General features: G+C 59.7%; 1 protein-coding gene across 1 annotated transcript; it reads left to right on the forward strand.

The window, feature by feature from the left end:
* Positions 1–217: 217 nt before the first annotated feature.
* NEURL4 (neuralized E3 ubiquitin protein ligase 4) lies at positions 218–26,358 on the forward strand (the record flags this gene model as incomplete). Its single annotated transcript, XM_053933209.1, has 25 exons — positions 218–306; positions 1,377–1,449; positions 3,583–3,868; positions 4,732–4,913; positions 6,360–6,445; positions 6,548–6,710; positions 7,578–7,779; positions 8,574–8,650; positions 9,070–9,148; positions 9,851–10,020; positions 11,328–11,453; positions 12,238–12,383; positions 12,897–13,100; positions 13,913–14,011; positions 14,395–14,574; positions 15,766–15,903; positions 16,540–16,708; positions 17,070–17,158; positions 18,212–18,391; positions 19,718–19,811; positions 20,667–20,765; positions 21,480–21,606; positions 22,374–22,486; positions 23,217–23,388; positions 24,392–26,358. Coding segments are annotated over 25 exons (3,554 nt in total), but the record flags the coding sequence as incomplete, so codon positions are not given.

The raw sequence follows: 26,358 nt of genomic DNA on the forward strand, positions 1-26,358 counted from the left end.
AAAAATCCTGGGGAAACACCCCAAAAATCCTGGGGGAGATTCCCAAAAAGCCGGGGGAAAACACCCCCAAAATCCAGGGGAAATGCCCCAAAATTTCCCAAAAATGCCCCAAAATTTCCGAAAAACGCCCCATAATCTCTGGAAAATGCCCCAAAATCTCTGGAAAACGCCCCAAAATGTCCCAAAATGCCCCAAAATGCGGATTTGGGGTCCCCAGGGACGATCATGATGAGCGGCTGCGGGATCCTGACCAACGGCAAAGGGACGCGCCGGGAGTACTGCGAGTTCAGCCTGGACGAGCTGCAGGTGACCCCAAAAAAACCCCCAAATCCACCCAGAATCCGCCCACGGGACCCCCAAAATCCGCTCCGGGCGCCCCAAAATCGGGGGGAACCCCGGACACCCCAAAATCCCAAAAATCCCCTAAAAAAATTCTCTCGTGTTGCAGAAATCCGCATTAGTTCTCTCCACAAATTTCTCATTTTAAACCCCAAAATGCCCCAAAATCCACCCAAAATGCCCCAAAGTCCACTCAAAATTCACTCAAAATCCACCCACGGGACCCCCAAAATCTGCTCCGGGCGCCCCAAAATCGGGGGGAGCCCCGGACACCCCAAAATCCTAAAAATCCCCTAAAAAATTCTCTCGTGTTGCAGAAATTTGGGTTAGTTCACTCCACAGATTTCTCATTTTAAACCCCAAAATGCTCCAAAATCCACCCAAAATTCACCCACGGGACCCCCAAAATCCTCTCTGGGTACCCCAAAATCAGGAGAACACCCCAAAAATCTTCCACAAAAAAAACTGGTGATGGAGAATTTGGCATAATCCCACTCCTCAAATTTCTCCTTTTAAACCCAAAAATTCCCCCAAAACTCTTCTGGGATCCCCCAAAATTGGGGGGACCCCCCCCCCCCCAGGACCCCTCCCACCTCCTCAGGGGACCCCAAATTTTTGGGCACCCCCCCAAAACTCCCCCTATTTCCACTTTAGGATCCCCCCAAAAGCCTCTGAGACCCCCAAATTTTGGGATATCCCAAATAACGCCCCTTTCAAAAATCCCTTGTTTATTCATTTGGGAACCCAAAACTTCTCCTGAGACATCCAAATTTTTGGGGTATCCCCCACAACCCCCCCAAAATCCCCCAATTTCCCAGTTTGAGACCCCAAATCCCCCCCAGAACCACCCAAATTTTTAGGGTGTCCCCAAAATCCCCCAATTTCTCCCTCTCTCCTTGTCCCCATCCCATCCTGGGGAGGTTTTTTGGGGGGTCCCCTGTCCGTGCCCCTCCCCCCCCTCCCTGGGGACCCCCCGGGGGGTTTTGGGGTGAATCCGGGCGGTTTTGGGGTCGGGGTGACCCCGGCTGTCCCCGCAGGAGGGAGATCACATCGGGCTGACCCGCAAGGCCAACAACGCCCTGCACTTCTACATCAACGGCGTGGACCAAGGTGGGGCCCCAAAAACCCCCAAAATCACCCCAAAACCCGCCCCAAAATCACCCAAAATCACCCCAAAAAACCCCAAAATCACCCCAAAACCCGCCCCAAAACCACCCAAAATCACCCCAAAACCCACCCCAAAAAAAACCCCAAATCACCCCAAAAAAACCCCAAAATCACCCCAAAACCCGCCCCAAAAACACCCAAAATCACCCCAAAAAAAAACCAAAATCACCCCAAAACCCACCCCAAAAAACCCCCAAAATCACCCCAAAACCCGCCCCAAAAACACCCAAAATCCACCCCGAACTGGGAACGTAGAACTGACCCCAAAAACCCCCAAATTCACCCCAAAAACCCCCAAATTCACCCCAAAACCCACCCCCAAAACCCCAAAATCCACCTCGAACTGGGAACACAGGACTGACCCCCAAAACCCCCAAATTCACCCCAAGAAAACCCAAAAACACCCCAAATCCACCCCCAACTGGGAACGTAGAACTGACCCCAAAAACCCTCAAATTCACACCAAAAAAAACCCAAAGGCACACCAAAAACTCCCAAATTCACCCCAAAACCCACCCCAAAAACACCCCAAATCCACCCCGAACTGGGAACACAGAACTGATGCCAAAAACCCCTAAATTCACCCAAAAAAAACCCCAAAGTCACCCCAAAACCCGTCCCAAAACCCCCTAAAATCTACCTCAAACTGGGAACATAGGACTGACCCCAAAAACCCCCAAATTCACCCCAAAAAAACCCAAAATCACCCCAAAACCCACCCCAAAAACCCCTAAAATCTACCCTGACCTGGGAACCCAGAACTGACCCCAAAAACCCTCAAATTCACCCCAAAAAACCCAAAATTCACCCCAAAACCCCCCGAAGTCACCCCAAAATCCCCCAAACCCGACCCCAAACTGGACCCTGTTGGGTCCCCGATGTCACCACCCCATGTCCCCGAGGTCCCTGGGGGGTCCCCAGTGCCACCCCCGCCGTGTCCCCACGATGTCCCCAGTGCCACCACCACCGTGTCCCCACTGCTGTCCCTGCAGTGTCCCCAGTGCCACCATCGCTGTGTCCCCATTGCTGTCCCCACTGTCCCCAGTGCCACCATCGCTGTGTCCCCACGATATCCCCAGTGCCACCATTGCTGTGTCCCCACGATGTCCCCACTGTCCCCAGTGCCACCACCGCCGTGTCCCCACGATGTCCCCACTGTCCCCAGTGCCACCACCGCCGTGTCCCCATTGCTGTCCCTGCAGTGTCCCCAGTGCCACCATCGCTGTGTCCCCATTGCTGTCCCCACTGTCCCCAGTGCCACCATCGCTGTGTCCTCACGATGTCCCCACTGTCCCCAGTGCCACCATCGCCGTGTCCCTGCTGTCCCTGCAGTGTCCCCACTGTCCCGTCCCTGTCCCCGCTGTCCCCACGTCCCCACTGTCCCGTCCATGTCCCCATGTCCCCGTGGCGTCCCCGTGTCCCCACGATGTCCCCTCCCGCAGGCGTGGCCACCTCGCTGACCCCGTGACACGGTAGCCATGTATGTGATGGCCGTGTCCCCAGTGCCACCACCGTGTCCCTGTGTCCATGGTGTCCCCAGTGCCACCGCCGTGTCCCTGTGTCCATGGTGTCCCTGCTGTCCCCATGGTGTCCCCACTGTCCTGTCCCTGTCCCGGCTGTCCCCATGGTGTCCCCACTGTCCCCTCCCACAGGCGTGGCCACCTCGCTGACCCCGTGCCACGGTAGCCATGTATGTGATGGCCGTGTCCCCACGTTCCCAATGCCACCGCCATGTCCCCGTGTCTCTGCTGTCCCCGTGGTGTCCCCCTTGTCCTGTCCCTGTCCCTGCTGTCCCCATGGTGTCCCCACTGTCCTGTCCCTGTCCCGGCTGTCCCCGTGGTGTCCCCACTGTCCCCTCCCGCAGGCGTGGCCACCTCGCTGACCCCGTGACACGGTAGCCATGTATGGGATGGCCGTGTCCCCGTGTCCCCAGTGCCACTGCCGTGTCCCTGTGTCCCTGCTGTCCCCGTGGTGTCCCCCCTGTCCTGTCCCTGTCCCTGCTGTCCCCGTGGTGTCCCCCCTGTCCTGTCCCTGTCCCGGCTGTCCCCGTGGTGTCCCCACTGTCCCCTCCCGCAGGCGTGGCCACCTCGCTGACGCCGCAGGTGGTGTACGGCGTGGTGGACCTGTACGGGATGGCCGTCAAGGTGACCATCGTGCACAACCACAACCACAGCGACCGCCTGCGCCGCAACAACGCCATCCTGCGCGCCCTGTCCCCCGAGGGGACGGCGGGGACGCCGCGCCGGGCCGCCGGCACGGCCACCGGCGCGGCCACCGCGGCCCCCCCGCGGCTCCTCTTCCACCCCAACTGCGGCCAGAAGGCGGCCGTGGTCAACGAGGGCCGGACGGCGCTGCGGCCGCAGTGAGTGACCACGGGGATGGTGGGGACACTGGGGACACTGGGGACACTGGGGACACTGGGGGAGCAGGGGGACATTGGGGACACTGGGGACATTGGGGGACCGGGGGACACTGGGGACACTGGGGACACTGGGGGAGCAGGGGGACACTGGGGACATTGGGGACATTGGGGGAGCAGGGGGACACTGGGGACACTGGGGGGATTGGGGACATTGGGGGAGCAGGGGGACACTGGGGACACTGGGGGGATTGGGGACGTTGGGAACATTGAGGACACTGGGGTCAACAAGGGCTGGACAGCGTTGCGGCTGCAGTGAGTGACCACGGGGACTTGGGGGACACTGGGGACATTGAGGGCATTGGGGACATCAGGGACATTGGGAAGAGCAGGGTGACCCTGGGGACATTGGGGACACTGGGGACACTGGGGAGAGCAAAGGGACATTGAGGACATTGGGGTCAACAAGGGCTGGACAGCGTTGCGGCTGCAGTGAGTGACCACGGGGACACTGGGGACACTGGGGACACTGGGAGCATTGGGGACATCGGGGACATTGGGAAGAGCAGGGGGACAGTGGGGACATTGAGGACATTGGAGAGGGCAGGGGGACAGTGGTGGAACTGGGGCCACTGTCCCCGTGTCCCCGCTGTCCCCAGTGCCACCTGTGACTTCAACCACGGCGTGGTGCTGAGCGCGCGGCCCCTCGGGGACAACGAGTGTCCCTGTGTCCCTGCAGTGTCCCTGCAGTGTCCCTGCAGTGTCCCTGCAGTGTCCCTGTGTCCCTGCAGTGTCCCTGCAGTGTCCCTGTGTCCCTGTGGTGTCCCCATGTCCCCACGGTGACACTGCTGTCCCCATGTCCCCAGTGCCACCGATGACTTCAACCACGGCGTGGTGCTGAGCGCGCGGCCCCTCGGGGACAACGAGCTCTTCCAGGTGCGGCTGGACAAGATGGTGGACAAGTGGGCGGGGTCCATCGAGATCGGCGTCACCACCCACAACCCCGCCTACCTGCAGCTGCCGTCCACCATGACCAACCTGCGCTCAGGTGTGTCACCTGTGCCACCTCAGGGTCACCTCAGTGTCACCTCAGTGTCACCTCACTGTCCCCATCCCAACCCCACCATGACCAACCTGCGCTCAGGTGTGTCACCTGTGCCACCTCAGGGTCACCTCAGTGTCACCTGTGTCACCTCAGGGTCACCTCAGTGCCACCATCCCAACCCCACCATGACCAACCTGCGCTCAGGTGTGTCACCTGTGCCACCTCAGGGTCACCTCAGTGTCACCTCAGTGTCACCTCACTGTCCCCATCCCAACCCCACCATGACCAACCTGCGCTCAGGTGTGTCACCTGTGCCACCTCAGGGTCACCTCAGTGTCACCTGTGCCACCCCAATGTCACCTCAGTGCCACCATCCCAACCCCACCATGATCAACCTGCGCTCAGGTGTGTCACCTGTGTCACCTGTGCCACCTCAGGGTCACCTCAGTGTCACCTGTGCCACCCCAATGTCACCTCAGTGCCACCATCCCAACCCCACCATGACCAACCTGCGCTCAGGTGTGTCACCTGTGCCACCTCAGGGTCACCTCAGTGTCACCTGTGCCACCTCAGTGCCACCTGTGCCACCTCAGTGCCACCTCAGTGTCACCTGTGCCACCTCAGTGTCACCTGTGTCACCTCAGGGTCACCTCAGTGTCACCTGTGCCACCTCAGTGTCACCTGTGTCACCTCAGTGCCACCTGTGCCACCTCAGTGCCACCTCAGTGTCACCTGTGCCACCTCAGTATCACCTCAGTGTCACCTGTGCCACCTCAGTGTCACCTGTGTCACCTCAGGGTCACCTCAGTGCCACCTGTGCCACCTCAGTGCCACCTCAGTGTCACCTGTGCCACCTCAGTATCACCTCAGTGTCACCTGTGCCACCTCAGTGTCACCTGTGCCACCTCAGTGTCACCTGTGTCACCTCAGGGTCACCTCAGTGTCACCTGTGCCACCTCAGTGTCACCTGTGTCACCTCAGTGCCACCTGTGCCACCTCAGTGCCACCTCAGTGTCACCTGTGCCACCTCAGTATCACCTCAGTGTCACCTGTGCCACCTCAGTGTCACCTGTGTCACCTCAGGGTCACCTCAGTGCCACCATTCCAACCCCACCTTGACCAACCTGTGCTCAGGTGTGTCACCTGTGTCCCCAAGGTGCCATCCCTGTGTCCCAGAGGTGACATTTCCATGACCAATCCCACTGATGTCCCCAGTGTCCCCAATGTCCCCCCAATGTCCCCAGTGTCCCCAACATCTCCAATCCCCTGATGTCCCCAACCCCATAATGTCCCCAATGCCCCCAACGCCCCTGATGCCCCCGATGTCCCCAATGTCCCCAGTGTCCCCAACGCCCCTGATGTCCCCAATGTCTCCAGTGTCCCCAACATCCCCAATGTCCCCAACGCCCCCGATGTCCCCAACGTCCCCAACGTCCCCAACGTCCCCAGGCACGTGGATGATGACCGGGAACGGGGTCATGCACAACGGCACCACCGTGCTGGACGAGTACGGCCACAACCTGGACCGCCTCAAGGTGGGGACACCGCGGCCACCGCGGCCACTGCGGCCACCGCGGCCACGGCGGGGACGCGGCGCCGGCCCCGCCCCCGCGCCGGTGGTGACGCTGTCCCCGCAGGCGGGGGACACGGTGGGGGTGGTGCGCAGGGACGACGGCACCCTGCACTTCTTCGTCAACGGGGTCCCCCAGGGCCCCGCGGCCTGGAACGTCCCCCCCAACGTCTACGCCGTGGTGGACCTGTACGGGCAGGCGGCACAGGCCACCATCGTGGACGAGGGAGGTGGGTGGCACCTCTGGGGACAATGGGGACATCGGGGACATTGGGGGTAATGGGGACGTTGGGGTCATTGGGGGTAATGGGGTGATGGGGACGTTGGGGACATTGGGGACATTGGGGTCATTGGGGGTAATGGGGTGATGGGGACATTGGGGACATTGGGGTCATTGGGGGTAATGGGGTGATGGGGACATTGGGGTCAGGACCTGTACAGGCAGGCGGCACAGGCCACCATCGTGGACGAGGCAGGTGGGTGGCACCTCTGGGGACAATGGGGACATCGGGGACATTGGGGGTAATGGGGACATTGGGGACATTGGGGTCAGGACCTGTACGGGCAGGCGGCACAGGCCACCATCGTGGACGAGGGAGGTGGGTGGCACCTCTGGGGACAATGGGGATATTGGGGTAACAGGGACACTGGGGACATCGGGGGCATTGGGGATATTGGGGGACATTGCGGTAATGGGGACTTTGGGGACACTGAGAACATTGGGGACACTGGGGACATTGGGGACGTTGGGGACAATGGGGACATTGGGGTAATTGGGACATTGGGGGTAATGGGGTGATGGGGCAGTGGGGACATTGGGGGACATTGGGGACATCGGGGCCATTTGGGACATTGGGGACATCGGGGCCATTTGGGACATGGGGGACATCGGGGCCATTTGGGACATTGGGGACATCGGGGCCATTTGGGACATTGGGGACATCGGGAGGATTCAGTGTTTTGGGCCACGAAAGATCTTGAAGGACATCGGGGACGCAGAGAACATTGGGGACATCGGGAACACTGGGGACATCGGGGACACTGAGGGACATTGGGGCCATCCCAGCCGTCCCCGAGCCCCCGCCGTGTGTCCCCAGAGGTGCCAGCGCTGGCCGGGGACGGCTCGGAGGGTGACAGCGGCGGTGGCAGCCCCGAGGGCGCGTCCCCGGGCGCGTCCCCGAGCGACCTGCGCTTCCACCGGCTGCACGGCGCCAACGCCGTCATCACCAACGGCGGCCGCACGGCGCTGCGCCAGAACTGCCGCTCCGAGTTCAACGACGCCATCGTCATCTCCAACCGGTGAGGGTTCCCAAAAACACCGAAATCCCCCAAAAAAATCCACCCAGGAACCCTGAAATTGGGAAATCCCAAAAAACACCGTTAAAATCCCCCAAACCTGCCCCAAACCCAACCCCAAACCCCAGCAGAGCGGCCGCTCCGAGTTCAACGACGCCATCGTCATCTCCAACCCATGAGCAGCCTGAAAATATCCCAAAATAGCAAAAAAACCCAAACAATCTCCAAAAAACTGGCCCCAGAATGGTGAAAACCCAAAAAAATCCATTAAAATCCAAAAAGCCCCATGAAAATCCCCCAATTCCAACCCCAAACCAAACCCCGGCGCTGCGCCAGAACTGTCGCTCTGAGTTCAACGATGCCATCGTCATCTCCAACCGGTGAGGGTTCCCAAAAACACCGAAATCCCCCAAAAAATTCCACCCAGGAGCCCCAAAATGGTGAAATCCCAAAAAAACCCCATTAAAATCCGCCAAACCTGCCCCAAACCAAACCATCCCCCGTTTTTGGGGTGTCCCGTTTTTGGGGTCATTTCCCCATTTTTGCGGTAATTTCCCTGTTTTTGGGGTGTCCTGTTTTTGGGGTCGTTTCCCCATTTTTGGGGGCATTTCCCCATTTTTGGGGTGTCCTGTTTTTGGGGTCATTTCCCCGTTTCTGGGGTCATTTCCCCGTTTTTGGGGTGTCCTGTTTTTGGGGTTATTTCCCCATTTTTGGGGTAATTTCCCCGTTTTTGGGGTGTCCCCTTTTTGGGGTCATTTCCCCATTTTTGGGGTCATTTCCCCGTTTTTGGGGTGCAGGGCCCTGCGGGACGGGGAGCTGTTCGAGATCGTCATCCAGAAGATGGTGGATCGATGGTCGGGGTCCATCGAGGCCGGTGAGGGGACATTTGGGGACATCGGGGACATTTGGGGACATTGGGGACATTTGGGGACATTGGGGACGTTGGGGGACGCTGGGGGACATCGGGGATGTTGGGGACATTGGGGGGACATTGGACATGAGGACATGGGGACACTGGGGACATTTGGGGACATCAGGGGGACATCGGGGACATTGCAGGTGTTGGGGACCTTTGGGGACTTTGGGGACATTGGGGACATTGAGGAGACTTCGGGGACATTGGGGACATTGGGGGGATCGAGGACATTTGGGGACATCGGGGACATTGAGAACATTGGGGACATTTGGGGACATTGAGGACATCAGCATGGAGGTGACACCAAGGGATATGGAGGGGCCTTGGGGACGTTGGGGGACACGCAGGGTGACCGAGGTGTCCCCGTGTCCCCCCAGGTGTCACTGCCATCCGCCCCGAGGACCTGGAGTTCCCCAACACCATGACGGACATCGACTACGACACCTGGATGCTCAGGTGGGGACACCTGGGGGCCACCAATGTCCCCAAGGGGCCACCTGGGACCACCTGGGGGCCACCAATGTCCCCAAGGGGCTCTGCTGCGTCACAGGGTTCCCTGAGGGTCCCTGATTGTCCCCAAGGGGTCACAGATGTCCCCAAGGGTCCCTGTGTGTCCCCAAGGGACCCTGGGGTGTCCCCAAGCACGGGGGGCAGGGAGGTGTCCCCTCGTGTCCCTGTGGTGTCCCTGTGGCCGTGTCCCCATTGAGGTGTCCCCAATGTCCCTGTGTCCTTGTCCCCATGGCTGTGTCAGGGCTGTGTCCCCACGATGTCCCCACGATGTCCCCAATGTCCCTGTGTCCCCGCAGCGGCACTGCCATCATGCAGGACGGGAACACCACGCGGAACAACTACGGTTGTGACCTGTCCCCGTGTCCCTGTGTCCCTGCCATGTCCCCAGTGTCCCCATGGCTGTGTCAGGGCTGTGTCCCCATGATGTCCCCGTGTCCCCACGATGTCCCCAATGTCCCCGTGTCCCCGCAGCGGCACTGCCATCATGCAGGACGGGAACACCATGCGGAACAACTACGGTTGTGACCTGTCCCCGTGTCCCCGTGTCCCTGTTCCTGTCCCCATGGCTGTGTCAGGGCTGTGTCCCCGTGTCCCCACGATGTCCCCACGATGTCCCCGTGTCCCCACAATGTCCCCGTGTCCCCGCAGCGGCACTGCCATCATGCAGGACGGGAACACCATGCGGAACAACTACGGCTGTGACCTGGACGCGCTGGGCACGGGCGCGCGCATCGGGATGATGCGCACGGGGGGAGGGGACCTGCGCTACTTCATCGATGGCACCGACCAGGGCGTGGCCTGCTCGGGGCTGCCGCCAGGTACGGCGACACCGGGGACACCGGGGACACTGGGGACACCGGGGGTGGAGGGGACACCGGGGCTGGAGGGGACACCGGGGACACCGGGGGCACCGGGGACACCGGGGGACACCGGGGACACCGGGGACACCAGGGCTGGAGGGGACACTGGGGGTGGAGGGGACACCGGGGACACTGGGGACACCGGGGACACTGGGGGTGGAGGGGACACCGGGGACACTGGGGGTGGAGGGGACACCAGGGACACCGGGGCTGGAGGGGACACTGGGGGTGGAGGGGATACCGGGGACACCGGGGTTGGAGGGGACACCGGGGACACTGGGGACACCGGAGACACCGGGGGTGGAGGGGACACCGGGGGCACCGGGGACTGCAGGGATGTCAGGGGCATTGGGGACAGTGGGGACAGTGGGGGTGGAGGGGACCTCAGGGGGATCGGGGACATTGGGCATGTCGGAGGTGATGGGGACGTCGAGGGGATTGGGAGGGTTGGGGACACTGGGGACATTTGGGATGTTGGGGTAACGGGGACATCGGGGACATTGGGGGGATTTGGGGACACTGGGGACACTGGGGACATTGTGGAGACTGGGGACATTGGGGACAGTGGGGACATTGGGGGGATTTGGGGACACTGGGGACATCCGAGGCACTGGGGACATTGGGGAACATCAGGTTGATGTCCCTGAGGTTGACACTGAGGTAGCACTGAGGTGACACAGGTCACAGGTGACACTCAGGTGTCCCTGAGGTGGCACAGGTGACACTGAGGTGACACAGATGACACTCAGGTGTGCCTGAGGTGGCACAGGTGACACTGAGGTGACACAGATGACGCTCAGGTGACACTGAGGTGACACAGGTGACACTGAGGTGACACAGGTGACACTGAGGTGACACAGGTGATGCTCAGGGGTCCCTGAGGTGACACAGGTGACACTGAGGTGACACAGGTGACACTGAGGTGACACAGGTGATGCTCAGGTGACACTGAGGTGGCACAGGTGACACTGAGGTGACACAGATGACGCTCAGGTGACACTGAGGTGACACAGGTGACACTGAGGTGACACAGGTGACGCTCAGGTGTCCCTGAGGTGACACAGGTGACACTGAGGTGACACAGGTGATGCTCAGGTGACACTGAGGTGGCACAGGTGACACTGAGGTGACACAGGTGATGCTCAGGGGTCCCTGAGGTGACCCAGGTGACACTGAGGTGACACAGGTGATGCTCAGGGGTCCCTGAGGTGACCCAGGTGACACTGAGGTGACACAGGTGACGCTCAGGTGTCCCGTGTCCCCAGAGGTGTACGCCGTGGTGGACCTCTATGGTCAGTGTGTCCAGGTGTCGCTGACCGGCGCCTCCGGCCCCGCCGACAACAGCCAGAGCCCGGGGGCGGGGCCCGACAAAGCCCCGCCCCCTTCGCCAGGTACGGACTGGGGGGGACTGGGAGGGACTGGGTTATACTGGGTTATACTGGGTTATACTGGGACAGACTGGGTTACATTGGGAAGGACTGGGATGTGCTCCCCGTGACTCCTCCCACATTGCCATCCCCCACACCCACTGACCACACCCACTGACCACACCCACTGCCCACGCCCTCTGACCACACCCACTGGCCACACCCACAGACCACTGACCTTTCCTTACCCCACACTACTGACCACCTCTCTGACCACACCCAATTCATTGACCACAGCTCTGAGCAGTGACCACACCCCCTGTCCACTGACCACACTGTGCACACTGACCCCTGACCACACTGACCATTGCCCACACTGCCCACACTGACCACACTGCCCACTGTCCACTGACCACACTGACCACACTGCCCACACTGACCACTGACCACACTGCGCACACTGACCCCTGACCACACTGACCATTGCCCACACTGCCCACACTGACCACACTGCCCACACTGACCACTGACCACACTGTGCACACTGACCCCTGACCACACTGACCATTGTCCACTGCCCACACTGACCACTGACCACACTGCCCACTGCCCACACTGCCCACACTGCCCACACTGCCCACACTGACCCCACTGACCACTGCCCACACTGACCACTGACCACACTGACCCCACTGTCCACTGACCCCACTGACCACTGCCCACACTGCCCACTGACCACACTGCCCACTGACCCCACTGACCACTGACCACACTGACCACTCCCACTGACCGCTGGCTGTGTCCGCAGCGCCGGGGCCGTGCCAGCGCTTCCACGGCCGCTGTGGCCAGAACGTGGCGCTGGCGGCCGAGGGCCTGGGCGCGGCGCGCGTGGCCGGCTACTGCCACGGGCTGGTCTTCAGCCGCTCCCACCTGCGGCCAGGAGAGCTCTTCGAGGTGGGCGGGGCCGTGGGGCCATGCCCACAAACGGGCGTGGTCACCTGCTGGGGGGAGGGGCTGGGAGATGGGAGGGATGGGAAAAGGGCGCTGTCGCTTTAAGGGAATGGGTGTGGCCACTGTGGGTGGGGTCTAAATGGGTGGGGGTGAGGGAGGGACACACCCGTGGGTGGGCGGGGTTACCTGGGGGAAGCCACGCCCTGGGGAGGGGCAGGAAAAGGGCGCTGTTGCTTTAAGAGAAAGGGTGTGGCCATTGTGGGCGGGGTCTCTGCAGGCAGGGCTGTCAGGGTTCCCCCAGGTGTGTTCAGGGTGTGGTCAGTGGATGTTGTCAGTGTCTCAGGTGTGTTCCAGCCTCACCTGTGCGTGTCTCACCTGTCCAGGTGAGCATCGAGGCGCTGGACGAGCGGTGGGCGGGGTCTCTGTGGGCGGGGCTGAGTCAGGGTTCCTCTAGGTGTGTCCCAGGTGTGTCCCTCACCCGTCCCAGCCTCACCTGTGCATGTCTCACCTGTCCAGGTGCGCATCGAGGCGCTGGATGAGCGGTGGGCAGGGTCTCTGCGGGTGGGGCTGACGGCCCTGCCCCCCCCCGGCCCCCCCGCCCTGCCCCCCTCCCTGCTGGACCTGCCGGCCCCGCCCACCTGGGCCGTGACCGGGGCCGAGGTGCGGCACAACGGCGCCCAGGTGCGGCACAACTACGGCGTCAGCCTGGACAGACTGACGGTCAGTGCCTCACCTGGGCTCACCTGGGCTCACCTGGGCTCATCTGGCGGTTTGGGGTCATCTGAAGGGGGTTTTGGGGTCACCTGGGGGCTCATCCGGGTCACCTGGGGCTCATCCGAGTTCACCTGGGGGCTCATCCGGGATCACCTGGGCGGTGACCGGTGCTCAGGTGCGGCACAACTACGGCGTCAGCCCGAACACACTGACGGTCAGTGCCTCACCTGTGCTCACCTGGGCTCACCTGGGACGTTGGGGTCCTCTGAAGGGGGTTTTGGGGTCATCCGGGGTCACCTGGGCAGTGACCGGCACTCAGGTGTGGGACAGCTATGGCGTCAGCCTGGACAGACTGACGGTCAGTGCCCCACCTGTGCTTACCTGGGGGTTTGGGGTCATCTGAAGGGGGTTTTGGGGTCACCTGGGGCTCATCCGGGTCACCTGGGGCTCATCCGAGTTCACCTGGGGGCTCATCCGGGGTCACCTGGGCAGTGACCTGTGCCCAGGTGTGGCACAACTATGGCGTCAGCCGGGACAGACTGACAGTCAGTGCCCCACCTGTGTTCACCTGGGCTCACCTGGGCTCACCTGGGGGGTTTGGGGTCACCTGGGGGCTCATCCGGGTGAATTTGGGATATTTTGGTGTGGATTTGGGATATTTTGGGGTGAATTTGGGATATTTTGGGGTGAATTTGGGGTATTTTGGGATATTTTGGGGTGAATTTGGGATATTTTGGGGTATTTTGGGGTATTTTGGGGTGAATTTGGGATATTTTGGGATATTTTGGGGTGAATTTGGGGTATTTTGGCTGTCCCAGGTGGGGAACCGGCTGGGCGTGCGCCGCGGCGCCGACGACTCGATGCACCTGGTGGTGGACGGGCAGGACATGGGGCCTGCGGCCACCGGCGTGGCCAAGGTACGGCTGGGGCACCTGGGAACACCTGGGCACTTCCAAAACACACCAAGGCACAAGCAAAACACACCTGGGTACACCTGGGCAAACACACCTGGGCACACCCAAACCACACCTGGGACACACCTGGACACAGCCAAAACACACCTGGGCACACCCAGGCACAGCCAAAACACACCTGGGACATGTGGGCACAACTGGGGCACACCTGGGACACACCTGGGCACACCTGGGCACACCCAAAACACACCTGAGCACACCTGGGGCACACCCGGGCGCACTGTGACGTCATTCCCACCCCTCACCCATCACTTCCTGCTGTGGGCGGGGCCGTGATGTAACTCCCCGCCCCCTCTGACATCACACCCCCCTCTGTGATGTCACAGAACGCCTTCGTGGCCCTGGACCTGTACGGGCGCATCACGGCCGTGTCCATCGTCAGTGCGGGGGGCGGGGCCGGCGGGGGGGGCGGGGACAGCCCCTCCCCCACCCCCAGCCCCTCCCCCAGCCCCTCCCCCAGCGAGCCCCAGCCCCTCCCCCACCCCGGCGGGGACAGCGGAGACTGGGTGAGAGGGGGAGGGGCAGCACTGGGGGGACTGGGAGGGAACTGGGAGTGAACTGGGAGGGAACTGGGAGGGAACTGGGAGGGGCTGGGAGGGAACTGGGTTATACTGGGAGGGGCTGGGAGGGAACTGGGTTATACTGGGAGGGAACTGGGAGGGACTGGGAGGGAACTGGGTTATACTGGGAGGGACTGGGAGGGACTGGGAGGGACTGGGAGGGAACTGGGTTATACTGGGAGGGACTGGGAGGGAACTGGGAGGGAACTGGATTATACTGGGAGGGACTGGGAGGGACTGGGAGTGAACTGGGTTATACTGGGAGGGACTGGGAGGGACTGGGAGGAACTGGGAGTGAACTGGGTTATACTGGGAGGGAACTGGGAGGGACTGGGAGGGAACTGGGTTATACTGGGTTATACTGGGAAGGACTGGGGGGGACTGGGTGGGGGAGGGGCTGTGGTTTTGCTCCTCCCAGTTCCCCTCGCAAAATCCCCCAAAATCCCCCCAAAAAACCTCGGGATCCCCCAAAATGCCCTTTTTAACCCCCCCAAATCCCAAATTCTGAATTTTTAACCCCCCCAAACCCCAAGTTTTGATTTTTTTTTAACTTTTCAAAACCCCAGAGTTTCCATTTTTAACCCCAATTCCAGGGTCCCCCGCGGTTCCTGGGCTGCCATGGGCGGAACATCCTGCTGCCCCTCCCCCACTTAACCCTTTCAGTCCCCCCAAAAACCCCCCAAAATCCCAAATTCTGATTTTTTAACCCCCCAAAACCTCAAATTTTGATTTTTTATCCCCCCAAAACCCCAAATTCTCCATTTTCCCCCCCATTCCAGGGCCTGCCGCGGTTCCTGGGCTGCCATGGCCCCTGCCCCATTTAACCCTTTCTAACCCCCCAGAACACCCTAAAATCCCCTTTTAAACCCTTCAAATCACAAAGTTTGGATTTTTATCCCCCCAAACCCCCAAATTCTCCATTTTTCCTCCCGTTCCAGGGTCCCCCGCGGTTCCTGGGCTGCCACGGCCGGAACATCCTGCTGCCCCTCCCCCGTTTAACCCTTTCTAAACCCCCCAAAATCCCATTTTAAGCCCCTAAAAAACCCTTAAAACCCCTCAAATCCCCCCTGTGACCCCCCAAAAATCCCATTTTTTCCCCCTAAAACCCCAAATTGTCCATTTTTAACCCCAATTCAGGGTCCCCCGCGGTTCCTGGGCTGCCACGGCCGGAACATCCTGCTGTCCAACGGCGGCCGCACGGCCGCGCGCGTCTCCAGCTACAACCAGGGCCTGGTGCTCGTGGGGCCGCCCCTCCCCCCAGGACGCCTCTTCCAGGTGCCCCCGCGGCGCCGTGACGTCATCGGGGACGGTGGTGACGTCATCGGGGGGGCAGGGAAACGGGGATTGGGGAGGTGGTGATGTCATAGGGGACACGGTGATGTCATAGGGATAATGGTGATGTCACAGAGGAGCGTCCAATGAGGGATTGGGGAGCCAGTGATGTCATAGGGGAGGGGCCAATGGGGGAACAGGGAGATTGTGATGTCGTAGGAGACACAGTGACATCATCAGGGGTGGGGAAATGTGGGTCGGGGGGGTGGTGATGTCACAGCAGAGCAGCCAATGGGGATCAGGATGGCGCTGATGTCACGGGAGACGCGGTGATGTCATAGGGGATGGCAGTGATGTCATAGGGGGTTTGGCCAATGGATCGGGGAGGTGGTGATGTCATAGGGGACGCGGTGACGTCATGGGGGGGATCTGTGGGACATTGGGGGTTGCCGATGACGTCACGGCGCCGTGATGACGTCACGGATGACGTCACAGGTGCAGATCGACGCCCTGAACCCGCAGTGGAGCCGATTTTGGGGGAGGTGGGCGGGGTTATTTTCGGGGGGGGGGTGTCTGTGGGACACTGGGGGCTGCCGATGACGTCACGGCGCCGTGATGACGTCACGGGTGACGTCACAGGTGCAGATCGACGCCCTGAACCCGCAGTGGAGCTCCTCCCTGGCCCTGGGGGTCACCGGGGCCCCCCCCGGCCGCTCCCCCCTCCCGGCCTGCGCCCACGGCCTCAAACGGCCGGCCTGGATCCTGCAGCGCCGCGGCGTCTTCCACAACGCCAGGAAGGTCGGGAAACGCCCCAAATATCCCCCAAAATATCCCCAAAATATCCCCAAAAACGTCCCAAAATATCCCCAAAATATCCCCAAAATATCCACAAAATATCCACAAAAATATCCCAAAATATCCCCAAAAACATCCCAAAATATCCCCAAAATATCCACAAAATATCCCCAAAATATCCCCAAAAACATCCCAAAATATCCCCAAAATATCCCCACAAATATCCCCAAAATATCCACAAAATATCCACAAAATATCCCCAAAATATCCCCAAAATATCGCAAAATATCCACAAAATATCCACAAAATATCCCCAAAAGTACCCCAAAATATCCCAAAATATCCCCAAAATATCCCCTAAATATCCCCAAAAGTACCCCAAAATATCCCAAATTATCCTCAAATGATCCCCACCCCGGCCTGGATCCTGCAGCGCCGCGGCGTCTTCCACAACGCCAGGAAGGTCGGGAAACGCCCCAAATATCCCCCAAAATATCCCAAAAATATCCACAAAAATGTCCCCAAAATATCCCAGAAAATATCCCAAAACGTCCCCGAAATATCCCCAAAATATCCCCAAAGTATCCCAGAAATATCCCCAAAAATACCCAAAAACATCCACAAAAAATCCCCAAAAATATCCTGAAGTATTCCTGAAATAGCCCAAAAAATACCCCAAAAATATCCTAAATTATCTCCAAATGATCCCAACCCCAGCCTGGGGCGTCTTCCACAACGCCAGGAAGGTCGGGAAACGCCCCAAAATATCCCCAAAATATCCCAAAAATATCCCCAAAAACATCCCTGAAATATCCCAGAAAATATCCCAAAAATATCCCCAAAAACATCCCTGAAATATCCCAGAAAATATCCCAAAAATATCCCAAATCTGATCTGAGAGCTGCCCTGGAGCAGCTCCCGGCCAGGACCTGTGACCCCCAAAACCCCTCCTGACCCCCAAATTCTCCTCTGACCCCCCAAATTTTGCCCCCCCAGATCCGGGAGCTGCCCGGGCCGTCCCTGGAGCAGCTCCCGGCCGGGATCTGTGACCCCCAAAACCCCCCAGACCCCCCCCCCCAAACACCCCCAAAACCCCTCCTGATCCCCCGATTGCCCCTCTGAGCCCCCAAATTTATCCAAATTTTGCCCCCCCAGATCCGGGAGCTGCCCGGGCCGTCCCTGGAGCAGCTCCCGGCTGGGACCTGTGACCCCCAAAACCCCTCCTGACCCCCCCAAAACCCCTCCTGACCCCCAAATTTAAGCTCTGACCCCCCAAATTCCACTCTGACCCCCCAAATTTAAGCTCTGACCCCCCAGATTCCCCTCTGACCCCCCAAATTTAAGCTCTGACCCCCCAGATTCCCCTCTGACCCCCCAAATTTAAGCTCTGACCCCCCAAATTCCACTCTGACCCCCCAAATTTAAGCTCTGACCCCCCAAATTCCACTCTGACCCCCCAAATTTAAGCTCTGACCCCCCAGATTCCCCTCTGACCCCCCAAATTTTGCCCCCCCAGATCCGGGAGCTGCCCGGGCCGTCCCTGGAGCAGCTCCCGGCCGGGACGGTTTTGGGGCTCCTGGTGGACGGGGGGGGGCGGCTGCACCTCTTCATCAACGGCCGCGACCAGGGCGCCGTGGCCGGGGGGGTGCCCAGCCCCTGCCACGTCCTGCTGGACCTCTACGGGCAGTGCCAGCAGGTGAGGGGGGCACCCCAAAATCGGGGACCCCGAAAAAAACCCCGAAAACCCCGAAAATCAGGGACCCAGAAAAGCCCGAAATCCAGAAACCCCAAAAATCCCCTCAAAACCCCGCCCAGGACACACCTGGGCACACCTGGGCACACCTGCTGGACCTTTCTGGGCAGTGCCAACACGTGAGGGGGGCACCCCAAAATCGGGAACCCCAAAAAACCCCGCTGAGATCGGCCCAGAGGATCCCAAAATCCAGAAACCCCAAAAATCTCAAAAATCGGGGAAAGAAAATCCCCCAAAAATGGGATTGACCCCCCCCCAGCCTCACCTGGGCACACCTGGGCACACCTGGGTACACCTGCTGAGGCTCTACGGGCAGTGCCAGCAGGTGAGGGGGCACCCCAAAATCGGGAACCCCCAAAAAAAACCCCGAAAACCCCGAAAATCAGGGACCCAGAAAAGCCCGAAATCCAGAACCCCCTAAAATCCCCTCAAAACCCCGCCCAGGACACACCTGGGCACACCTGGGCACACCTGCTGGACCTTTCTGGGCAGTGCCAGCACGTGAGGGGGGCACCCCAAAATCGGGAACCCCAAAAAAACCCCAAAAATCAGGGACCCAGAAAAGCCGGAAATCCAGAAACCCCAAAAATCCCCAAAAATTGGGGAAAAAATCCCCAAAAATTGGGGAAAAAATCACCCAAAATCCAACCCTTGGGACGCCCCCAAATTCCCAGAACCCCCCAAAAATGGTCTGGGACCCCCCAAAAAAGGAGCAGGGACCCCCCAAATTTTTCAGGATCGCCTTGAATGTCTCTGAGACCCCCCAAAAAAGGATTTGGGACCCCCAAAAAGGGTTTGGGATCCCCCAAAAAGGGACTTGGGATCCCAAAAAGGTTTTGAGGACCCCAAAGAAAGATTTGGGACCCCAAAAAGGGTCAGGGACCCCCCCAAAAAAGTCCCTGGGATCCCCAAAATGGGGTCCAGGCCCCCCCCAAATGTCCCCGGGACCCCCCAAAAAAGGGTCAGGGACCCCCAAAATGGAGTCCAGACCCCCCAGAAAGTCCCTGGGACCCCCAAAAAAGGGTTTGGGGACCCCAAATCAGACCCAGCCCCCCCCCCAGAAGATTTGGGGACCCCCAAAATGGGGTCCAGCCCCACCCAAAAAGGGTTTGGGACCCCCTAAAAGGGTTGGGGGACCCCAAAAAAGGGTTTGGGACCCCCCAGGAGGGTTTGGGGAGCCCAAAAAGGGTTTGGGACCCCCCAGGAGGGTTTGGGGACCCCAAATCGGGCCCAGCCCCCCAAAATCCCTTCCCCCCCCCCCCCCCCCAGGTGACGATCGTGGCCGAGGGCCCGGCCGGGGGGGGCTCCCCCAGCGGGGACCCCCGAAATCGGGGGGACGTGGAGAAAGCCGACGTGGTGGACGGTGAGGGGGGACCCCCAAACAGGGGGGGACCCCGAAATTCGGGGGGTTGGGGGAGGCTGGGATTCCAAAATCTGGGATTTGACCCCAAAATTTGGGGCTCTGGGAAGGGGGGACCCCAAAATTTGGGGGTTTAGGAGCCCGAAATTCGGGGGGATCTCGGAATTTGGGGGGTTTGGGAGTCTGAAATTGGGGGGACCCCGAAATTCGGGGGGTCTGAGAGCTCCAAAATGGCGGGAACCCCAAAATTTGGGCGGTCTGGGAGTGGGGACCCCCAAATCTGGGGGACTGGGAGGAGCCGGGACCCCAAAATTTGGGGGGTCTGGGACCCTTAAATGGCGAGAAGCTCGAAATTTGGGGGGTCTGGGAGGGGTAGACCCCAAAATTTTGGGGGAGTAGGACCCCAAAATTGTGATAACCCTAAAATTTGAGGAGGCCCCTGAAATGTGGTGGGTTGGGAGGGGCTGGGACCCCAAAATTTTGGGGGGAGACGCCAGAATTTGGGGGGGTTGAGAGAGGCTGGAACCCCAAAATTTGGGGAAACGGCAACTGGGAACCCCAAATTTGGGGGTTGAACCCCCAAAATTGTAGAGGGAGGAGGGGAGAAACCCCCAAGTTTGGGGGCTGGGAGGGGCTGAACCCCAAAATCGGCGCAGCGGGGGAATCTGAACCCCCAAAGTTTGTGTGGGGGGGGGTCAAGGAACCCCAAATTTTGGGGGGATTCAGAGGAAAAAAATCTCCATTTTTAGGGCTTGGGGAGGCTGTGGAAGGCCCAAATTTTGGGGAGGGGGGTTTTGGGACCCCCCGGTTTTTTTTGGGGGGGTCTGGGTGGGCTCTGAGCCCCCCCTGCCCCCCCAGGGGTGAAGGAGAGCCTGTGCTGGGGCCCCCCCGCGCCCCCCCAGCCCTGCCCCTACCAGGCGCTCTGCGCCCGCTTCAAGGACCTGCTGCTGCTGCCCGGTGGGTCTGGGGGCTCCGGGGGGCTTTGGGGGGGGATTTGGGGGGTCCTGGGAGGATTTGGGGGGAATTTGGGGAGGATTTGGGGGGCCCTGGGGGGATTTTGGGGGGATTTGAGGGGGATTTTGGGGGGATTTGGGGGGTCCTGAGGGGAATTTGGGGGGTCCTGGGGGGCTTTGGGGTCTCCTGGGGGGATTTGGGGGGCCCTGGGGGGATTTGGGGGAATCCTAGGGTGGGTTTGGAGGGGTCTGGAGGGGTCTTGGGGGGATTTGGGGGGTCCTGAGGGGGATTTTGGGGGGATTTGAGGGGGTCCTGGGAGGATTTGGGGGGATCTGAGGGGGATTTTGGGGGGGTCCTGGGGGGTTTTGGGGAGTCGTGGGGGGGGGGTTGCGGGGGATTTGGGGTCCCTGACCCGTTTTCAGGGTCCCTGACCCATTTTTAGTGTCCCTGACCCCATTTTTGGGGTCCCTGACCCATTTTTAGTGCCCCTGACCTCGTTTTCGGGGTCCCTGACCCGGTTTCGGGGTCCCTGACCCATTTTTGGGGGTCCCTGACCCATTTTGGGGTCTCTGACCCCATTTTTGGGGGTCCCTGACCCGTTTTCGGGGTCCCTGACCCCATTTTTGGGGTCCCTGACCCATTTTCGGGGTCCCTGACCCATTTTTCGGGGTCCCTGACCCGGTTTTGGGGTCCCCCACCCCGCTCTCCCCGTTGCAGACGAGTACTTCGCCCCCGAGCCGCGGCGCAGCCGCTGCTTCTGCCAGGGCTGTGAGCGGGGGGGGGGCGACCCCCGGGACCCCCGCGAGCCCCCCCTGCCCCTGGGCTGGTGCCGCTTCAGCCTCCGGTATCGCCCGGGGGGCTTGGGGGGGTCTGGGGGGTCCTGGGGAGATTTGGGGGGGCTTGGGGGGGGTCTGGGGGGTCCTGGGAGGGATTTGGGGGGGGTTGGGGGGGGTCTGGGGGGTCCTGGGGGGGATTTGGGGGGGTTTGGGGGGGCCTGGGGGGGGTTGGAGGGCTTGGGGGGGTCCTGGGGGGATTTGGGGAGGAATTGGGGGAATGTGGGGATCCTGGGGATGTTTGGGGGCTCCAGGGGGGGGCTTGGGGGGATTTGGGGTGTTCTGGGGTGGGTTTGGGGGGGATTTGGGGGGTCCTGGGGGGGATTTGGGGGTTCTGGGGGGGTTTGGGGGGGCTTGGGGGGGTTGAGGGGGGCTTGGGGTGTCCTGGGGGGGGGCTGGGGGGGATTTAGGGGGTCCTGGGGGGATTTGGGGGTGTTTAAAGGGGTTTTTTGGGGGGTCTTGTGGGAGTTTGGGCAGTTCTGGGGGAGATTTGGGGGGTCCCGGCAGTTTTGGGGGGCCTGGGGAGGTTCTGGGTGGTTTTTGGTGGATCCTGGGGGGTTTTGGGGGGGGTTTTGGGGTATCCCTGCCCCCCCCGGGTTAATTTTGGGGTTCCCCGGGTGAATTTAGGGTTGCCTGGGTTAATTTTGGGGTCCCGGGTTAATTTTGGGGTTCCCTGGGTTAACTTTGGGGTTCCTCAGGTTAATTTGGGGGTCCCAGGTTAATTTTGGGGTCCCGGGTGAATTTGGGGTTCCCCGGGTGAATTTTGGGGTCCCCCCAGGCCGAAGCCGCGGCCCGAGGGGGGCGGGGGGTGGCAGAAGTGGCCCCGGGCCTATCACGGCACCAGCGCCGGCGCCGTGCGGCGCAGCCTGGACCGCGGCGAGCTCGTGCCAGGTGCGCACCCCGAAACGGGAGGGGCACCCCAAAAACGGGCATGGGGAACCCAAAACGGGCATGGGCACCCTGAAACCGGGATGGGGATCCCAAAAATGGGGATGGGGATCCCGAAAATGGGATGGGGACCCCCAAAAACGGGATGGGGATCCCCAAAATGGGGATGGGGATCCCGAAAATGGGGATGGGGACCCCCGAAAATGGGATGGGCACTCCAAAATGGGATGGGGATCCGGAAACGGGATGGGCACCCTGAAACGGGAGGGGCACCCCAAAAATGGGGATGGGGATCCCGAAAATGGGGATGGGGACCCCCAAAAATGGGATGGGCACCCCGAAACGGGATGGGCACCCCGAAACGGGAGGAGGATCCCAAAACGGGATGGGCACCCCCGAAATAGGGATGGGGATCCCGAAATGGGCACGGGGATGCCCAAAAATGGGGTGGGGATCCCGAAAATGGGATGGGGACCCCAAAAATGGGATGGGCACCCCAAAACGGGAGGGGGATCCCGAAACGGGATGGGCACCCCCAAAATGGGATGGGGACCCCAAAAATGGGGTGGGCACCCCCAAAATGGGCACGGGGGCCCCGAAAATGGGGAGTGGGAACCGGGAAAGAGGGAGGGGACCCCAAAAATGGGGGAGGGGAACCCCTCAGCCCCCTCCCCCGTTTAGCCCCGCCCCGTTTGGCACACCCACCGAAGCCCCGCCCCCTCCCCGCCCCCAGGCCCGTGGTCGCTGCTCAGCGCCCCCTGCCGGCCGGATCCGTCAGGCCCCGCCCACTCGCGCTCAGGCTCCGCCCCTCCGGGCTCGGGGCCCCGCCCCCCCGGCCCCGCCCCCCTGGTGCTGTCGCCGGCCTTGGGCTACGCGGCCCTGGAGACGTTCGCCAGCCGGGTCACGTGAGTGGGCGGGGCCACTGGGACGGGGGAGGGGCTAAAGGAAAGGCGGGGATTTTGGGGGGTGGATTTTGGGAGATTTGGGGGGGGAATTTTGGGTGGTTTTGGGCTATTTTGGGCTATTTTAGGGCATTCCCTGACCCGTTTTTTGCCCATCCAGGTTCCGGGAGCCGGGCTGGATTTTGGGCTGGTTTTGGGCTGGATTTTGGGGTGGATTTTGGGCTATTTTAGGATATTTTAGGATATTTTAGGACATTCCCTGACCCGTTTTCCCCGCCCCCAGGTTCCGGGAGCCGGGCTGATTTTGGGCTGGTTTTGGGCTGGTTTTGTGCTGGTTTTGGGCTGGTTTTGGGCTGGTTTTGGAGTGGATTTTGTGGTGAATTTTGGGCTATTTTAGGATATTTTGGGCTATTTTAGGACATTCCCTGACCCGATTTTCCCCCCCCCAAGGTTCGGGAGCCGGGCTGGATTTTGGGGTGGATTTTGGGGTGAATTTTGGGCTGTTTTAGGATATTTTGGGCTATTTTAGGATATTTTGGGCTGTTTTAGGACATTCCCTGACCCGTTTTCCCCCCCCCCAGGTTCCGGGAGCCGGGCTGGTTTTGGGCTGGTTTTGGGCTGGATTTTGGGCTATTTTAGGATATTTTGGGCTATTTTAGGATATTTTGGGCTATTTTGGGCTATTTTAGGACATTCCCTGACCCGTTTTCCCCCCCCCAGGTTCCGGGAGCCGGCTGGATTTTGGGCTGGTTTTTGGCTGGTTTTAGGCTGGATTTTGGGCTGGATTTTGGGGTGAATTTTGGGCTATTTTAGGATATTTTGAGCTATTTTAGGATATTTTAGGACATTCCCTGACTCGTTTCCCCCCCCCAGGTTCCGGGAGCCGGGCTGGATTTTGGGGTGGTTTTTGGCTGGTTTTAGGCTGGATTTTGGGGTGGATTTTGGGCCATTTTAGGATATTTTAGGATATTTTAGGACATTCCCTGACCCGTTTCCCCCCCCCCAGGTTCCGGGAGCCGGGCTGGCCGCGGCCCCGGGGGGCTCAGGTGGCCTTTGAGGTTTGGGTCCGTCCGGGCTCCTTCCGGGCCGGGCCCCCCTCGCTGAGCCCCCCCCCCGCCCTGGAGCCCCCCCAGGGGCTGGACCCCGCCCAGCTCGAGTGGGTCACCAAGGAGCCGGGGGCCACCGTGCTGGCCGGGCTGCTGGTCCGCGTGGACTGAGCGGCCACGACGGGGGAGCGCCCCCAAAACGGGGGAGTCGTCACCCCAAAATGGGAGAAATCGCCCCCAAAATGGGGGAGTTACCACCCAAAAATATGGGGGACTTATCACCCAAAAACGGGAGAAATTGCCCTGAAAATATGGGGGAGTTATCACCCAAAACTGGGAGAAATCACCTCAAAAATATGGGGGGAATCACCTCAAAAATATGGGGGAATCACCTCAAAAATGGGGGAGTTATCACCCAAAAATGGGAGAAATTGCCCCAAAATATGGGAGAAATAATCTCAAAATTATCAGGGAAATTGCCTCAAAAATGGGGGAATTATCACCCAAAAATGGGGGAATTATCACCCAAAAATGGGGGATATCGCCCCGAAAATAAGAGGGGAATTATCACCCAAAAATGGGAGAAATCACCTCAAAAATAAAGGGGGAATTGCCTCAAAAATGGGGAAATTAACACCTGAAAATGGAGAATATCGCCCCGAAAATACAGGGGAGTTATCACCCAAAAACAGGAGAATGTGCCCCGAAAATATGGGGGGAATTGCCCCAAAAATGGGGAAATTATCACCCAAAAATGGGAGAAATCACCTCAAAAATATGGGGGAATTCTCACCCAAAAATGGGGGAAGCACCTCAAAAAATTGGGGGAAATTGCCCCAAAAATGGGAGAATTCACCCTGAAAACGGGGGAATTATCACCCAAAAATGGGAGAATTTCTGCAAATAATTGAGGGTTTTATCCAAAAAATGGGGGAATTCATAAAAAAATAAAAATTGGAAATTTCTCCAAAAATGGGGGAATTCTTTCCCCCCCCCAAATTGGGATTTTCTCCCCAAGAATTTGGGAATTTCTCCTAAAAAAAATTAGGAATTTCTCCTAAAAAAATTTGGGAATTCTTCACAGAAAAATTAGGAATGGCTTCAAAAAAATTCGGGGGTTTCTTCCAAAAAATTTTGGATTTCTCTCAGAAATTTGGGAATTTCTCTCCCCAAAATTCAGGAATTTCTCCCCAAAAAAATGTGGGAATTCCTCCCAGGAAGGAGAACTCCCCAAAAAATCCCCAGGGATGGGGACCCCAAAATTGGGGGGGGGGGTTTGGAAAAAAGGAGACCCCCCTGAAGTGGAGGAGACCCCCCCAAAAAAATTTGGACACTCCCCCAAAAATTGAGGAAATCCCCCCCAAAAAAATTTGGGAAAAACCTCCAAAAATGGGGAAACCCCCAAAAAATTTTGGGAGCCCCCCCCAGAATTGGGGACCCCCCCCCAAACCCCCCCGATTTTGGGGGGTTCACCCCAATTTGGGGAGGGGGAACCACTCGGGTGGGGGAGGGGCCCCCAAATATTTTTGGGGGGGGGTCCTTAACCCCAAATTTGGGGTCCCTGATGCGTTTTTGGGGGGTTTCACCCCGATTTTTGGGGGGGGGAGGGGTCAGAGCACTTCTCCCCTCCCCCACTGCACAGCCCCTCCCCCCCGCCCCTCCCCCCCCTTTATTTATTGCCCCAAATGTGAATCCGGGGGTGGGGGAGGGGCGGGGGGAGGGGATTTTTTGGGGGGTTTTGGGGTTTTTTGGGGGGTTTCTGGTCGGGTTTTTTTTTTCTTGTTGTTTTTTTCGTTGTTTTTTGGTTTTTTTTTTGGTTTTTTTTTTTTTAATGAATTTTTATTTAAAGCTGCTGCGAGGGGGGTGGGGGAGGGGAGGGGTCACGCCCCTTCCCCCCCTTTTCCCCTCCCCCCCCCCCCAAAATAAA

Source organism: Vidua chalybeata, assembly GCF_026979565.1.
Source record: "Vidua chalybeata isolate OUT-0048 chromosome 36 unlocalized genomic scaffold, bVidCha1 merged haplotype SUPER_36_unloc_4, whole genome shotgun sequence".
Taxonomy (NCBI): Eukaryota; Metazoa; Chordata; class Aves; order Passeriformes; family Viduidae; genus Vidua; species Vidua chalybeata.